Source organism: Mchenga conophoros, linkage group LG12, assembly GCF_057382185.1.
Source record: "Mchenga conophoros isolate Kocher_MC1m ecotype Shallow Benthic linkage group LG12, M_conophoros_male_GT1.1, whole genome shotgun sequence".
In the NCBI taxonomy this organism is placed as follows: domain Eukaryota; kingdom Metazoa; phylum Chordata; class Actinopteri; order Cichliformes; family Cichlidae; genus Mchenga; species Mchenga conophoros.
In genome coordinates, this window is record NC_140537.1 from 16,430,408 (window position 1) to 16,448,924 (window position 18,517).

Genomic DNA, 18,517 nt, shown 5'->3' on the forward strand with positions numbered 1-18,517 from the left:
CTCTGTCTGACTTTTGCAAGCTTGTTTTATGTTTGTTGCTGGCATTGCTGTGTCTAGTTTACAGCATTTCAAAGTTGGGTATGTTAGCAAAAGTGTTTTGTTTTGGGGTTTTTTTTAAATTAATTTTTGTGTCCCGATTGATCAACTGTGAGCACAACCAGTTTGGCCGATAAATGAAATTCTACTTTCAAATATGTGCTCCCCAAAGTACAGTGCATCCTCTGTCTGCAGTCTGCAGCTGTTGCAAAGTTTACAGAGGGGTTGTTTGAGGAATCTTTCTATGTGACAAACAAGTTGCACTGACGCTGGTGCGGGCTCTTCTTTTTACAGATGGCAAAGCTCTTACTGACAGCAAACAGAAAACAACACTGCATGCCATCCATCTCTCCCTCAGTGTCTCCCCTCCCAACTGGGGTTCACACACAGTCCACAGCTGCACATGTGGGCCTCACAAGTCCCTGTGGGAGTGTGCATGCATGTCTGTATGTGAGAAAGAGTGTGCTATTGTGCTCCGAGTAAGACACAGAAGGGAATCAATCCGTTTAATTTGACAAAAGCTTTATTGAGCATGCACTATCTAACCTCCGTCCTTTTGCAAATCACCACTGTCTTTGTTCCTCTTTCCTTTTTGAGGAAATACCTGAAGAATGAGTGCTTCATTCAATAGAGTTAAAAGGCAGAAGAGACATATGGCCATTGGAAATGCTACAGGAATGTCAAAGAGATATTCTAATATTCTTTCTTTTCTGTCTGTATAAGCTGAAAAAAATATTGCCTGTCTGTGCTGTAGCTGTGTCAGAGGTTTCAAAAGCAGAGAGTTTGTTTCTCACCATGTCAACAGAACTCTAGTCCAAAAAGTCTTACACTGTGTGACATGGAAGCAATATAAGAGGTGATATTACTCATGCTGTGTTGTACCTGCAAGCATTTGGCATTGTTTTTGAATTTGAAGTGTTTCTTTGTTTGTGTACCCATGCCAAGTGCCACAGAGCATGCCAGGTGTCTGGCTTTTCATCACATAAGGGAAGAAGCTATGAAGTCATGGAGACTGCTGCCAACTCCAGGTTAAGTGAGGCCTGGTATATTCTTTTTTTCTAGGATGCTTTGGTTTTTCTGACTCTTGAACTGTCTTTGAATGTATCATTCAATTTGCTCAAGAATATCTTTATAGTATGTGTGCCTAAAAATAGCTACACAAGTTCTTAATGACAACGTGATCAAACACTAATCAGGGTGTTAGTTGCTGCTACAGAGGCTCTTTTGATGAAGAATGCTGTTTACTGCTTGGACATAGACCAGAAAATGGTGCGTTGTCTGAGTATTAAATCTAAGGCATTACTGTGGAATGTAGATAATGAGGAGTTTCTGTCTCAAGATCTTTGTGCTTGTAAGCATTGAGCTGTCTCGGTTCCAGTTTAATTTTTGTAAATGCAATTACAAGGGTAGACGTGTGCAATAACAAGATGATGGCCTCTAATTCAGTCATGTGGGAAAGTTTTCTTGTTGCTTCCCCTGCTTCACAGGGAGTTCAAAGGTGAAGTGTCAGCTGCAGAGAGGCTTTACTCTGCATTAACCTGTGGGAATTTCAGTGTGGTGGATGGCCTTGCTCCATACTTTTGACTGGTAAACACTCAGTTGTTTGCTCAAATGCTCATTCATTCACCCGCCCCCCTGCCACAATTTCTTCTGTGCCTGGGTGGTTTTATGAAACAAGGATTCTTTGACTGAGCTGCACTGCATGGCCCACACTGACTGCAATTTCAGCTAGCTATGGATGTTTTTTGCTCCAGGGTCTTTCATAAGTGTTCTTTAGGATCATCAGAGCTTGCAGTTATTACATGTGAGCCCTTTTCTCCTCCATGTGATTTTTTTTCTCCCCTGCGGCAACATAACTTATATGTACAACATATCTGAGGGATGTAGAGGTAGTCCTTCTTTGTTATAGATTTTCTTCACTGATTATTTCAGAAGAGAAGAGAGCATTTCAAAAGAAAAAATTAAGGAGATTGCACATAGGTGTACTGAGGCGCTGAGGCATTATTCAAGCATTTATAATTGTAGAGTTAGGAGGGAGGAAGGAACATTTATTTTCAAGCTCAGTAGGATGCAACATTTCTCCTCTTCATGTTTTTACAAGTCTGTTAGAGTAGCTGTTGCTACATTCATGGTTCAGATGTTTTCAATATTCTGTCTCTTTTATGAGGCCGTACCATAGTTGTGGTAGTTTCTTCTTTAGCTCTACATACATGTTAAAAGCATTTGCGTTGCAGGATGCAGGATTTACCCCAAAGGAGACATAGCTGATAGGAAAACAGGAAATGGTCATGAGTAGTTATTGTTTCCCACCAGGAGAGACAACATGATGTCATCGAACCCATTGACATTACTGGTCATATATCCCCCATACTAAGCCGGATATAACTTTTTTTTTCTTATTTACTTCATACTGATTGCTAGTTTCTGGTCTACTTCTTCTTCTGAGTTGCAGAGTTAAATGGTGACATTTGCAACTATTCTTCTGAGGTCTTGTTTTTTTGCTCAAGTTGCAAAATGAGGATTTGTGCACAGCGCTTTAGCCTGTAGGTCAGTCATTGTTTAGGAAAATACAATTCTTTCTCTGTGTTTGTTGTCTTCCTGCTGCTTTTCATGCCCGTGATGTCGTCTGATTAAAGAATAATGAGATTCTCTTTTTCTGGATTCTGCCACAGTTGTTAGATATGTTGATATGATGACCCAGCATCATTTGCTGAACATGAGGAGAGCACAAACTGGAAGCGTAGACAAGTAAAGTCAAAAACAGCTGCTGAAGAGCAGCAGTGACTTTAGTCATGCAGTCATGGTCAGTCATCTCTAACCCCGGTTAACTGTGAGCTCATATTGGGGGTGGTGGGGGGTCATATGGGAGTTTCTCTCTGCCTTACCCGAGAGTCGTATTCGATTGGTCACACGCTCCCAAAACCTAAACTTAGCTGAGGCCATGCCTCAGATATTTTTACAGATTCTGGACTCTGCCATAAATATCCGTCGACTCATATTCACGTCTCTTCGTCTGTTCATCTGTCCCCTTGTGTGCATGTTGTCATGTGCTTGAGAACATGCTTCAGTTATATAACCACACACACAGACACACAAAGTGTGCGCTCCGGTAGCAGAAATTTCTTAGCTCCGAGCCCTTTAGACCCCACCAATGCCATTTCTAAATGGAGGCGGTGTTGGAGGGGCAAAGGCCAGACTGATAGCAGTTAATCCGTATCTGCCTTGGGACAGTAAACCAGTATCTTGGGCCCTGTAACTGGAGGGTTTGATGCGCCAATGACCAATGCGTAGCAAGAGCAAAGGTTAATCTTTTTTCTTTTTTTTTTAATGGACAGAAATGGTGCAGATTTAGTCATTCCACTGGTGTCCCTAGACTATAGTTTTTGCTATTTAATGTTTTTTTTCTGTTGTTATTCTCCTTCATCTTGTTGTTGTGTTTCTGATCTATATTCATTTTCACCATGAATTTAATCACTATATGTTTCATTCATCCTTTTGTCTAATGAATTTCAGCATTCAAGCCCACCATACCCCGCTAATGAAGCACCTAGTCAGTAGATGAAGTCTGCATGCGCGTGCATCTGTAGGTGCGCACGTCTGTTGGTTCAGCCGGGAGGCTCATAGCCTGTGTTACAGCAGACACAAGTGGAACGTATGCTAAAGCTAACAGCACTTGTTCACTTTTGATACAGGATACACAAGTCAAGTCTCAGCCAAAACACATTCCTCTGCAACAGACCACTTGATTGCGCTCCACTGCTTGCTGTGTGTGTATCTTTGTGCTTCTAAGAATGTGTGTAAGTAAATATTTGCAAAGAGTAATGATCCACTACTGTGAGCTATTTAATCTTTTATTTGATTAGAGACCTTTGGTTTAATGCCTTGGATTTCAGTGTCAGTGTAAGTTGTTATTTAGCTGTTTTCATTTGATCTGAATTAAGATGAAAGGTGTTGAAGCGATTTTCTACAACCTCAAATGGGTGGAAATAGCCGCACTTATTTACTTATAAGAATCATGTATATGTGTTTTAGCCTGATTGCTGTGTGTTTTTGACTTCTGTGCCATGGATTACTACAGTACCTTCCAGTTCTTTCAGTGCTGTATGCCAAAAGCAAGCACAGTGTGTAGGAGCTAGAGGAGAAAGGGGGCTTTGTATCACATCACACACACACACCCATTTCTTCCCACCGAGCCCTCTTCTTTCTTGGAACAGCACGTCTAGCTCCTTACTCACGGCCATCCAGCTAACGTCAATCCTGCTGACTGCAGTCCAAATCAGGTGGCTCCCCTCCTCACGCTTGCACCCCAAAATTCCCTGTCCCCCATGGTTATTACCACAGTGCTGTGTACCTCAGTCCTCACCCCAGGCATCGCCCATTCAGCGGTTAGTAGGAACAGAACAGGTCTGAATAGGCGCTCTGTGCGAGCAGGAACCAGTTAGATGCTGGAGCCTGAGCCAGCTTCCTTTGAAAAACAGCAGGCGTGAGCCAGGAGAGTGAGAAGCAGAAAACAACATGCCAAAAGGTGTTGTTATTGGAACATCGACCTGCCTCCCTGCATCTTTCAAGCCTGCCTCATTTTGTCATTCACTTTCCTATCCCTGCTATTTGTCTCCGAAGCTATTGGATAGCCTCACTCTGTCTGCGCAACCGCCTCAGCTTATGTCGCTTTGTTTTCCCCCCACGTTGTGTTTTATCTAGCCCTCAAGCTTCACCTTTCTTTAATCCTCCAAAGAAAATTGGAGCTTCTTGAACTTGCCGCTACAGGCATGATTCAAGCCTGCAGACTGGATTTGAATCTCTGCTTGACTTTTTGTGCATTCAAGCTCACAAGTCAGTGTCAAGCGTAGGAATTTAAAATGGTGTGTTCCATTTGTAAAATGTGAAATTAAAAACATCTGAGCGTGCCGGGGCTGGTGGCGCAGGCTGGTGGCGCAGGCTGGTTATCAGATGGTGGGAGCATACGTTGCGTTAAAAAAGAATATTTGGTTGTGTGTTTAATTAAGCCTATAGATGTTGCTTTTGTGTTTGCATCCATATGGATACAATTTAAGCTTGCGAGACGAAGTCTGCATGGTGTTCATTATTGTGTGGAAGTTTATGAGTCTTGCAGACCATTTATTTTATGTCTTTGATGAGGTTTATGTACTGTATGTGTGGGATCTTTGCAGTGTGGATGATTGTGTTCAGTTTATTTATCTCCATCGTGTGCATCGCTGTTTTTTGATCTTTGATTGTCTTAAAATTGCTTGCATGCAATAGGAGCTCCATCAAACAGGTGGAAGCTTAACGTGATGGAGAACAAGTATGAACAGTTACCCCCATTAAACCAATCCATTACCCAGTGTGAATTCCCCTGCAGAAAGCATGACTAGCATCACTAATATACAACCCTTAAAGATGTCTCTTCAGGAGCAGCATGAGTTTGTGTCCCTGTGTTTCTACAGCAGTCCAAAGTGCCTAATTGAATCACTACTAACTGCAGGATGCTTTGCCACTGAGTTGCAGCATGCTTCTGAAGCGGTGTCGCTGGTGGGTGTCTGTGTTTGGCAGATGGAACAACTCTGTCAGCATTTGCAGAGCTGCTGTCTGACCATCTGACAGTTCTGTCTTCATCAAGGACAAGAGGGATCTATTTAGCACTCTGATTTTCACATCATCTGTGAGACCTAGTATAATAGATTGTGGCTTGGCTGCTTTATTGTTAATGTTTGACTCATACAAATGTAAAATGACAGAAAGCAACCTGGCCAGCTTGTGTTTTATGCAGCTTGTCTCGGTTCTGTGGGTAGACGATGAATGGCTCTGCTGTAAAGGGAAACCTAAAGGCATAGGGGAATTCCAGGGTTTGGAGGCGGCACACAGCAGAAGCTGGGGCTTAAGACTGAGGTAGATCTGAGGGCCAAGGCTGCTGAATGGGGCCTCTTGTTGTGGTAGAGGGGTGTTGATTGGCATGGCGGAACTGTATGCCTCCCCCAGCCACGTCCCACACAAACTCTACTAGATCAAAAAAAAAGCACAGTGTCTCATCATGATGATCTCACTGGAAGAAACTCTCCAGCTAGATGATGTCATGCTACTGTTTTGTAGTTGGGGTCAAAAGCTCAGGGTGATAATAGGAGGGTGTGTGTGTTGGATGGGTGTATATACTCCTGCTGGATGAATTTGACTGGAGCTGTTGTTCTAAAATCTTTGGTTTTAATCTCTTTCCTTCCTGCTTACACGTACACATATGCATACAGTTGTGATCAAAGCTTTACATCCGCTCATCATGGGCATGAATATCATGGTAATTTGGGGCTTTTAATGATTTCTTTCAACCGTTCTTGTTCTAGGGTGAATGATTGCACAGCATGCATTTTTAATGACTTTAAACCAAAATTGGGTGCACACGGTTGGATTTATTTGGGATTTTCTCTAATCTGCACAGGGTGAAATGTATACATACACTTGCACTAATATTTTGTTAAATGTCACTTAGCACGTCACACCTCGACCAGATGCTTTTGGTAGCCATCAGCAAGCTTCCATCATGCTACCACCACCATGCTTGACAGGTTGTACCACGGTACAGTGTTCCTCTTAGTTAACTGCGATGTTAAACTCACTTCACTGTGGACGGTGACACTGATGTCACAGGGACGGCTTTGATCACCAACTGCGAGGACATCAGCTGTGTGTGTTGTTATAGGCAGGTAATGAGTTTCCATATGTCACAATATCTGTTTCCAATCTTATCTTCTTTAGGAGATGAAAAGGTTAATCTAGCTTATCCTCACCAGGACTAAGAAGGTGGAGAGGGATTCTTATTGGCTCTGTAGAGGAGCATGTCTCAGTATTATTGGCTGAGACAGATAGTTAACTCTGCCGAAGACGCCGCCTAAACCAGTCTTTTCTGAAGCACTGTGTCATGGGTCAGCACGTCCCCATGCACAGACGGCCACTGGGTTATTACACAACTACACGAGTCAGTTCACTGAGGCGCTATTTCAGGCCCATAACAACACACACAGCTGATGTCCTCACAGTTGGTGACCAAAGCTGTGAAATCCATGAAGATTGACAGCGAGTGTATATATAACTGAATGCGATCACTGTTGATGCAACTTGCATAATATTCCAGGCAGCGTGTTTTATCACGCTGGCTGTTAGATTTCTGGTGTTTTAGTGATAATGAATGTCAGGGTCAATATTTTTATGTCTTTAGCAAAATAATAATTTAAATAACATTTTATATAACTCAGATTTACAGACTGCTGAAGCTCCACATAACTGTTACAGCTGTATTTAAGATACACAGTCATGAAAGATGAATAAATGCCACCTCTCATTTTATCTGTGTCTTTTGAAACTTCTGACAAATTAAGAAAAGGAAATGAAATATCAATTTGCATATATGCAGCTTTAATTTATATATATTTGGTCTACATCTGGCATTTATGTGAAAGCATATGTCTGACTCTATATATATCTATCAGGTTTTTCAGGAAAGAAAAATATCACACTGAACATGTAAAGGTCTCAAACTTTCATACAGCCATACAGTGCCTGAGGCAGCCTGACACTGGGAGCAGATCAATGACCCCGTTTGTCTCTAGAGGTTGTCGTGTTCTCTTAAGGCCAGCAGGGGTCTTGTAGGCTCACCATCTTGAAAACAGAAGTTGGTTAATTCCCTGCTATATTTAAAAAAAAAAAAAAGGTTTGGGATTCATTCATCATGCTTGATTTCTCTAATAAACTAAAACTTAACCTAATAAAGCTGTGATTTTGATTTAGGTAGAATAGAGCAAAAGCAGCAGTTTCTATTTCAAAGTTGTGTATGCTACAGTTTAGTTTAAGTTACACGAACAGTAGTATTTGGGTAAATGATAGACTATAAGGACTGTGACACAGCAAAGCAAACAATCATCTAACTTACTAATAACTTAATTTTTTTTGTGACTACTGGTACTGTGCAATAAAGAAATCAGAGTTTATTCGTGGGGTTGGATGTTGTGGGTTAGTCTATGTAAAACTGCCTCAACCATCATTTAATATCCTTTTTTGTTTTTCATATACTATCCGTCCTTTAAGCCATGATTGTAATTAAGATTTCATTCTAGTTCAAGCTGATGAAAAGATTGCAAATCAATCTGAGAACGTCCAGAAAATTGCTCTATAATTAGATGCACGACTATAAAAGGCTCTCGGCAGAAAGGAAAGGAGCTGAGGACATACAGTAACGGCAGAAAGGAAGGGAAATACTTGTTTGGGGATGAGGGCTGTTGTTATAGAGTCAATAGGAAGTGCTTGAATCACAGAGGGAGAGAGCTGAGGAGGCCAGTCTGGCTCGAGGAATTTCCTCTCATCCTGTGAAATGCAGCGTAATGACACAAATGCTATCATTCATTCGGCTGGTCCGTCTGAGTTATGCAACATTAAAAAGCTGAACCTGACCCTGTGAGCATCCTATCTTTTGCCATACTCAGTGTATGTACTGCCATTTGCTAAACATGCACAGTTTAACCTTTTTCTTAATTTTTTTTTTATGTGTTAAATCTTTGCATCATTGTTTTGGTGCTGGTACTCATGTTTGTTGTTCCCTTTCAACTGCGAGTGAAAATTTGCCCCAGACAGAAACTTTTAAGGCTGGCTCCTGCGCAGCTAGTTGCTGATTAAATCTTAATCTGATTAACTGTGGGATATTTACAGCTCTGAGTGTTACGCTATCAAGGCTCATCTTGTTTTTGTTGCACGAGACTAAACTCACAGAGAGATGAGAGGACTGGAGGCAAATTTTAAGTACAGTATGGGTATGGTCACATATTTGTTTGGTACGTGGTGCATTCGGCTTTTGTGGGGGTGTCCTCTGCTCCCACAGCAAATGTCCTCAGCTAGAGCTAAAGAGTTGTAGTCCCCCATCCAGATGCACAGATGCATCATTGCCCTGTTGGAATGGACTTTGTTGCTCTATTGCTATTAGCCAAGACTGCCCACAGACTGACTCTCTCTTCCTCCATCCCAATCCTCCTACATGTCATCTGCTGCATCTTCTGACTGCATGCCTCATTCCACTTCTCAGCCCTCCCACAAATAACACATAACAAAACAACTGCGTTTTTTTGTCTTCATTCCCCGAGACTGTATCCAATCCACTGCTCTGGCATCTCGGAAAATATTAAAACAAAACTAGGGCCACTTTTGATGATCTCTGTTTATTTCCTGCAGATATACAGTTTCATAATATCCTCCTTGTGTTTTAACAAATAAAAAACATCCTGAACGTTCTATTATTAGTTTAGCAGCGTGGATTTCCTGGAGCCTAACTCAGTAGTTAGCCGATGCACCCTCGCTTTATTCCCACACCTAATTCTTGCTGGACTCATCTGTGTTTTCCATTCCGTCGGCCCACAAATCACTCTCATATATCATCAGCTGACAAGGTGATGCGCTCCGCTGCTCCACAACTTCCCAGAGTGCCTGCATGGGTTAAGCAATGAGCAAAGGCAGTGGCAGGCATGCAAAGACAAAATGCAGAGGGAGAACCATACTTGTTTTTTTTTTAGTTTGTCCAAATTGATAAATTGCTCTGTCAGTGGAGTTACACATGCATGTCTGCTTGTGTTGGCTGCCAGCTAATGTTATTTTATCCACATTGTGATGCCTTTATTGAAAAATTCAAGCTACAGTTAAGATTAAGCAGCTCATTAGTGCAATAATTTATGGTATGCTAGTAGTAGAGTGTCTGTAGTACATTTTTTTTAATACTAAATAGTATTGCATAATGTTCTAATAGCATACATAAATGTGACTGTGCCTCTTATCAGAGAGTGACCTGCTGCATATGAAATTCATTCCATTTATATGCTGAACTAAAAAGGCTGCATTTGTCAGTATGTCTCAGCTCTGTGGAGGTTTTGCAGCAGCAGTTTCGTGCCCTCGAAATCTTTGCAAGCAGTTCATAAAATAAAACAAAGGATTTGTGTGACTTTTTCCTTTATTCTGCTTTCTTGAAAAATCTGTTATTAATGTATCCTGACTCTTATAACCACTCACTATTTGAATTGCTGAAGCAAGGACATGAGAGAAGATGGATGTTTTGTCTGTGCTGTGCAACAGTCCAAAACAGCATATTGACAGTGCTTGTGAAAAAAAAAAAGTTGAGTCATAACTTAAAAGAGAAAAAATCTCTTTGCCACCGTGTAGGCGGTGCAGGCACAAAGCAGCCACGTTAGATTTTACGAACACACAACCCACTTTAACTTTTTGGCCAAATTTGGAGCTGCCAAAAAATCCTGCTCTTGTCAGTTAGTTCTAAATATTTTGTAAGATTTTGGAAGAGTCCCATTGGAAAAGAAATACGTGTCTGCGTAGAGGCCTCTGCATTTCATGACAACAAACTGCTGAACGGTTTTTTTAGAGATATGTCTGACAGATTTATTTAAATATTTTTTATTACAAGCCAACAGCTTATAGGCCAACAAGTAATTTATAATAATTGAAATTCCCGCAAACATTTATTTATTTATTTATTTTTTGGTGGGGGCAAATACGCAAGTCGTTTTTTGTCATTACCCCATGGCAGTGTCCTTGTGATGCTGCTCCCAAGGGACCCGCGGAGGTTTAAAATGACAGTTCACTTTTCTCTGCGCGCAGCTACACACAGACACACACACACCCGCCTCCTCAGAAGCGGCTCTCGGTTGGTCCACCAGCCGGTCAGTCTTCATCCTTCCCTTGTGCTGGTGATGTTGTGTGTGTGTGTGTGTGCGAGTCCCGAGTGGAGCAGCGGAGCTACTCGGACAGCGACAATGAAGACGGTGACGGGAATGAAGACGGCGCAGACGGGCTCAAACATATGACCGCCATTCGTTCTCCCACCAAAACCAGCGAGCTTTGTGGTTTCTGCGCGGATCCTTAAAACTTCCAAAGCCAATTAGCGGTACCTATTTTCGGCTTTTCAGTGGATATTTCATCTTGCCCATAAATGGAGGTCCCTCAAAGGGAAAAACTGAGTTGAGGTCTTTCACGTTGTGCGTGTGCGAGACGCTGAACGGACCCTGCTGTTGCGTAAAGCCCCCGTGCTTCCAGTTTGGAGAGTTGGAGGAGAGCGGAGTGCTTCTCTTTGGTTAGGATGAATAACTCAAAGAATCAAAGGGTAAGGTTCGCTGTTTTGCTTACTGTGGAAAGGCTGACAGCGATTGCCTTGATGGAATTGAAATTGTTGTTTGTATAGCCCAGTTACACTCTGGCTTGACCCACATGACCGTACACGAGCCCTAAAGAAGAAGCCCGTGTTGATAACGTGATGCTTACTCTGCCAGAATGCCATCAGAATATCGAATGAGCCTATCTTGAATCAATAAGCTGTTCTTTTGTTAAAATCACAACTTTTCCAACATCGCTCTTTCTGGTGCCATGATTTTAAACGTGTTGAAGAATATTGAAATAATAAACACTGTATGTACCAAAGTAAACAGTGATTGGCAGTAAGTAGAAGTTTACAAATGATCATAAGATTGTGCTACAAGTCCATAACTGGTAGGCGTTCGGCCATGGGAACAGTTATTATTAAAATAACAACATTTCCCAAGGGCTCAATGACCTGTTCATTAGTAAAAGCAATACATCACTTGTTTTTATTTGGGGGGTTTTTTGTATAATGATACTGTGTGTACTATTACTAGGGCTGGCAACTCAATATATTATTGTGGCAACACAGTGGCATCACCCAGCCTCTCAGAGTGAGAGAAACATGACAACTGTGAGACTGACTGCAGTAATGACTTACTTCTCCCAGTCATCAACCTTTCCCTTCACTTGTGAACAAATCTTTCCTGAATGGCTCGAGTTGGCAGGACAGAATTAGCCACACTTATAAACTTAACATGGGCTTTGAGAATGCCCTCACATGTGAATGTTTTCACATCTCTGTAAAAAAAAGACTGGTGTGGACTCCATGCCATACACAGTGTGTATATATAGATATATATATATTTTTTTTTTCTGTTTTAGTTCACCATGCTTTCCACACAGACTAAGCCGTAGGGAAAATAAAATAACACATGGAGTATGAGTACCAAAAAAGCTTTTCTCAGTATCCTATACTTTAAGTACAGAGAGCCAGGCACACTCAGGCTGGTAAGACCACTTGATGTCAATGTATGCATCAACAAAACAGAGGCATTGTTCTCTCTTCATGGCCTCACTTTGGTTACGTGAAAAGTTGCTTCCTTTTGTCTGTGTGTGTGTGTGTGAGAGAGTGTGTGTTTAGATTTTCATTTCAAAGGTCACCTGCATCACTCATATCTGGATTGAAAGAACAAGACCAATGTGATCTTTCCACTCTTGACATCCTTCTGTGTGTGTCTGTGCACACACAGTGCATATAAAGCTCAAAGCAGTATGTGTTCATTTTGTCCTGACTACTGTTACAGCCACAGCCATCTCTGATCATTAGCACTGAAAAGGTCACAGATATGTCAGAGTTCTTCCTTAGTGCCCACGTGGCACCGTCAATGCACAGAGTTCATGCTGATTGTTTCATTATTGTTATTAATGTTGTAAATAATGTTGTTAATCTTTTATGGATGTTGCTATTTGATGTACAGTTTTATATGCTGATCTTAAACAGATTCTTCTTGCTTTGAAGTGCATATCGTGTTGTGCTTTTCAGCGCCTTTGCTCTTATACAAGGAGGAAAAAATTCAGCATCCTGTGCAATTTCCCTAGCCGAGGAATCTTTGGGCCCTTGTCTTACGATCAATAACCACTTACTGCAGAGGAGCTCTCTGCAGTCAAATCTCTGCCTGTCCACAGCCTTCTATATCTCCCTCTCTCGCTGTCTCTATCGAGATGTGAATCTCCAGTGTCTCTTCTGGTTGTATCTGCCTGCCTTTCCTTTTCCACTTCCCTCCCAGTCCTCATTCACCTTTGCAGTCACATGTTATTTCCTTGCTGGCCTGTCTCTGGATTGCTGTGCGCCTGCAGTAGAGGTCATTCGGTTTCCAGTGCTGATATTGTCCATTGCTTTTTCGCTATAGGAGGTGAGGCTGCAAGAGAGAAAAACAGGGGGGAACTGCAGTCCATTACTCTGTGTACTCCATAGTACGACAGCAGTTGTGGAGTAGTGTGTGTGTGTGTGTGTGTGTGTGAGAGAGAGAGAGAGTAAACCTCTCTCATTGAGCTTCTTGTCTAAGAAATTGTAAGAAAAATGAGCCACTTATACCGTACTCCACCACGATATTGCCTTGCCGCCCACCCAATTATAGATCTTTTAACTCCAACTCATTCATATGCACCCTTTCTCTCTCTCCCGGGGTTTCTTACTTTCCCACAGTCTTCTTGCCAGCTTCAGTCCTCCTCTCTGGCTTTCGCATTCTGGCTTCATTGCCCAAACGAACGCTAAACAAAGCAACTTCTAAATCTGGCTCAACGTGCCATGGCAGCACTCTCTTAGTAAGTTTCATTCCAAATTTAATTGCTTCACAAGTGCCCCAGAATGAAAGAAGAAGAGGCAAACGCAAGAAAATAGATCAGACTAGATTGATCCACAGCCACATACCTGTGTAGTCTAAGAATCACATTGGAAGGCGTGTATTTTTGTTACACAATAGACAGGTGGTTCAGTGTGATCATGCAGATGAAGTAGATGAGGACAAGTGTGATGGACAATCATAAGTAAGGCAGGTAAACAAAGAGACACACAATTAAGGAAGGGTGATAACCACACGATGCAGAAAGAGATTGTCAGGATTGATGGTCATTGAGGAAAGAGCTAAATCCCAGACAGCTCATCAGACAAGCTCATCAGACAAGTGGATCAGAGTCAGGCCCAATCCACGTCCATCTATCACGTCTGTCTAAGGAAACAGATGCTGATCTGTCAGCCGTTTACACATCCCTACCTGACAGGCCATCTTCTTCCTGCTACTAGAGGTAAACCAATGGATTTTCATATGCCAATATAATAACAGCTTGTAGCCAATTAATTGATCTTTTTTCCCCCTTAGAATCTGAGAGAAGCTTGATATTCTGAGCAAACACAGCCTGTCTGTCTTTTATGCAGAGGCAGCATGTTTTCAGTAGAGCAGCTGTTTGCTTTCACCATTATAGCTCGCTAATGACATACCATAACCAGGTATAAATTATGTACCTGAAGGTGCAAAATGGCAGCTTACTGTGTACGGAGCCTCATTGCGAAATGGTGATGCTCACAGATACATGTACACAGAGGTCACATAACTAAGTTGAGAACGAGAGCTTGATGATTCATGGGAGAGGACGAGCTTGTCTTATCAGGTTTGTTTGTCTTCTTTTTTCTCTGCATCTACGCAGTCAGTCAACTCTTTGGTTATGTTTGCTCAGAGGAATTGCTCTTGTGGTGCTGATGGGGCTGCAAAATGAGCACAAGCATACACAATAGATATGTGGAGATCACATGCGATGGATAATCCATCTTTCATCCCGTTCCCATGAGCCTCTGATGAAATGCTAGCACGGCTGTATAGAATCGATAGTAATAATAATATGAAAGATTTAGACTCCCTCGCTCACAAAAAGTAAACACATTCTCCCCATACATCGTGCCGCTCACAAGATATTGCGAGCTACAATGAAATCTTGCAGACATGTTGTGTCTGTGTGCCTCACACGTGTGACAGAGGATAGAAAATATTGGATTTTGCTCAGCAAGTAATATGGAAAAAGGATGGGCACACATGCTTACTAATTTTGAAATGTCCTGCTACTATCAGCTGTGTAATGTATTTAAATGCATGTATTTGTCTCTCTGTACGAGGGTTTCTGTGGACTGGAGTAGAGCCTCCATAAATACTTTAGCCTTGAGCAGTGAGTGACCCGTGACCTCTGTCTTTTTACAGCTTAACCAGTTCTGATATTTTTAGATATACTGGGCCAATAGCCAACTATGTTCCCTAAGTTTGAATTATCAAGTTAATGTTTACGTTTCAGTGTTTAAAACCATATTTTACTCTAAACAAGACAGGAAACCTTTCTCAGATGGAGATCTGTGAGCAATTTACAGTTGAAACCAATTGCAGTGGTTACTAAGGAACTTCCATCACTTCTTCTTTAACTTGGATGAATTCCAGCACAAGTGGCTGTCTGGTATTTTATCAAAGGTCTTTAAGCAGTGAGCGTGGCCACGTCCTCTTTTTCTGGCAGCTGTGGCTCATGATGTAGAGCAGGTTGTCCTCTGAGTAGTGGTCTGATCACCGGCTCATCATGTGTGTATAAGAATGTGTGACTGTACCTTGCAGCAGCATGCACTCTGTGATGTCAATAAGACTGGAAAAGCATCATTATTATCAGTTTCAAGTGAGCTAAAATGTTTCTGAATTGTCTGTGCACATTGAGAATAGTGCACCTAACCTTTCCAGATAAATGCCTGCTGACAGGATGTGAGGACAAATGGGATTCAACGTGAGCACTAATGTAGGAGCCTGGGAAACACAGTCCAGCCCGACTTGTGTGTGTGCGTTTCAGCGTGCGTTTACTTCCAGTAGATTTACATGTCAGCAGAAAAAGGCCGTACAATGTTCTGTTCAAGTTAAATAAATTGTCGAATTGTCTGTCTCCTTGTGGATTCTCTCTTTGAAGATAAATGGTTGAGTAAATGACTGAGTTTTTTCACTACTTTCGTGTGTATGGATGTAAATACGAACACCTCGCCACACCACTAGTCTGTTGAAGATGTTCTGTACGGCAGAGATAAGAAGCGCACGTGGACACGCGCGCATTTGCCGCGATTAATTATGCTCCTCGTGCTCTTGTTCTTTTCGCTTTTCAATCTCAGTTGCCCTTATCCGCCTTCTTGCCTTCCCGACTCATTTTCTCACTGTCTGTCACTAAACTGACACACATTTGTGTGCACACATGCACAGGGAGACTCCAAGGGTTAATGTGGACCATTAGAAACCAGAGCAGACTGTAAGTGCTGTAAAGTGGCGCACAGGCAGGCTCGTGGACTGTAAGTGGCTCTCACTTTACATGTGTTTCCCATGACACATGACATTGATATGACTTTCATTAATCAAGCCACTGAAACAAATACTGCTTTTACTATCTGTGATACCTCCCTTAGCGTTTGGATCTTGGAGTGTGGCTCTTTCAGAATGCTGTTAATTAAGGATACCTCATAACCTATTTATTTATATATTACAGTAGATAGTAAAGGCAGGTAGATCATAGTGCCTCTTTTTATCATCTTAAAAGCTAGAGTCAGCCCCTGCACACTGACAAATGCACACACAGCTCCCAGCCTCATCTGTCCCCTTTTTTTGGTCATTTCACCCTCAGGGCAAAGAGCCAGGGTCAGTGTAGTGATATCTAGTTCTTCTCTAAGTCAGCTCAGTAATCCAGCAGCTTCATGAATATTATAATGAACTCATTTCAGAGCTCTTGCTCGTCGATAGTGGTTCACGGACACACATACACAAATACGGGAGGACACATTTGTTCTGCCTTGTTAGCACGTCTTCTTCTTTATCTTTCTAGTTTATAAAACCTACGTGGCGAATAAAAAGTATCACCTCCCCTACACCGGATCTCACATGGGCCAGGCGCATGAGGTTATATACACATGCAGGCATATAGTCTAAATAAGTAGAGGGCTAGAAGCATTCACTTTTCAGATTTACCCACATTAGTATGGTCTTGGCCCCGCATGCATAAAACTCAACTGAATCACCCCGTGCGTGTCTGCTGTACAGGAAAGAGAGCGCAAGACAACAGGGGGGAGTGTTTGTCAGGCTTAAATGCTAGTTAGGCCAGCTGAGCTAATTAGCCCAGATTTCCTCGTCCTGATTCAGAGAAGGAAAGCTCTGGATTACTGAGTGTGTATCTCCAAAAATGTGCAAGGCTGTTGAAACTCGAGGGATTTGCAAAAGTCAGCTAATGAGAGCTTCACAATTCACTTCGAGTGTTTTGATTGGTTTCTAATAGTGAGATAACTAGTCACCCCTCACCCACGCTGAGGATGAAAAGAAGCTTAATGGTATGGGACCCAGCAGGAGGTGCCTCTCTCTTTCAGTAACCTGCTACTGTGACCTCTTGGCCTTCTAAACTCTCCCTTTGTGCCTTTAAGCTGCTCCTCATTTGCCATTTGTCCCAGTGACCCCCACCCACCCCCAGATGAATACTCCATCCTGTGACCTCATAAACATTACAGCCATACAATATTTCCATCTCATGACAGACTGAAGGGCGTCGTAGAAAGGTTGAAAAAACGAAACACCCGATTCAAGTAAATCATGTAATACTGTTGACCAGACAAAGCACACGTGAAAAAAGAGGGCAAATATTTTAGCCTGTCAACCTGAAAATGTGAACATCACATCTAGGTCCTGTCCTTGCGTCCTCCTCCTTTTCTCACACCCATCCAGGGTGTGAGGTAATGTGTCATTCTGAGAGCCATCAGTCAGCATAACAAATGTGCACGCACACGCCAAAGTTCTTAGGAGATTCAGATGAATGTTTTTCAAGGGAAAGTGTTGTGTCACCTTCCTCGCTCAGGCCCTTCACAGCCATATATTAGCTTGAGCGCTAAGTAACACAGCCAACTTCCGTTCACAGACTAACGCTTCTCTTCAAACCTCAACTTCAGGTGATGGGAAACGAACAGGCTCTGAAAACACGTGAAAAATTCCTGCACGGTGCGGATTAAAATGTCACGTCGTTCTTTTTTTTTTTCTTTTGCCTCATGTGGGTCTGTTAAAGGGATTAAATCCCTTTTCCTGTTTCACCCCACTTCGATATGTACTGGCAGAGGCCTCTCGTTGAAAGACACCAGAGTGGTCTTTGATCATTTGCTTAAAAAGACCTGCGTCAAACCAATTCCTCTTTCCAACCCCTTTTTTTCTCATTCTCTGCCCGGGTCTTTGGTTTACAGGAAAAGCCAGCTCGGTTAATAATAATGTGTCAACTTAATAGTCAGTGGCTGTTTCAACATGCAGTGCACAACACTTTCTGTGTTGATAAGGTGTCCCTGATGCAGTTACAATTTTTGCTGAGTGTGTGTGCTTTTTTGTAATTTGTTAACTGCTTCCTGCAGCTGCCAGACAGTTCAGTCAGCCAATTACTATCATTAGGGTTCCTCTGTGACTGTTTGATCGGAAAGAAGGCTTCTTGGTCTGTCCCCTAATTCTCCTAATTCTAAACATGCAGATTGTGTTTTCTTCATTTTATTGAAGCACTACCCAAGAATATGATTATTACCCTAACAACAGAAGTTTTTTCGTAATGTTTTTGTAGCACTGCTTTTAGATTTGGGCTTATGAATCTAAACGGATTTACAATCTGCTCATTTGTGTCGGGACATGGCATTATTTCGTGTTTTGAATGCGCCCCACTTTGTTCCCTCTGGTCCTGACGAAGTGAAATAGAAGAGAAGCAGGAGGGGGTGCTGCTGTTATTAGTGTTCTTGTGTTGCCGATATTCATAACAAAGTACCCCGCGTGATGAATGTATATCTGTTTTTCCA

At 42.1% G+C, this 18,517-nt stretch overlaps 1 protein-coding gene across 4 annotated transcripts in view; it reads left to right on the forward strand.

Annotated features, from left to right (window-relative positions):
• rtkna (rhotekin a) overlaps positions 1-18,517 on the forward strand; it is a 53,552-nt gene that overhangs the window by 16,891 nt on the left and 18,144 nt on the right. Inside the window, exon 1 of one of the 4 annotated variants that reach the window (XM_085294060.1) lies at positions 10,661-11,173. The exons of the other annotated variants lie outside the window; for them this stretch is intronic. Within the exon in view, the coding sequence (XP_085150186.1) occupies positions 11,150-11,173 (24 nt within the window). The 5' untranslated portion in view covers positions 10,661-11,149. Of the gene's footprint in view, positions 1-10,660; positions 11,174-18,517 lie in introns of those variants that run through there. 4 annotated transcript variants of the gene reach the window in all.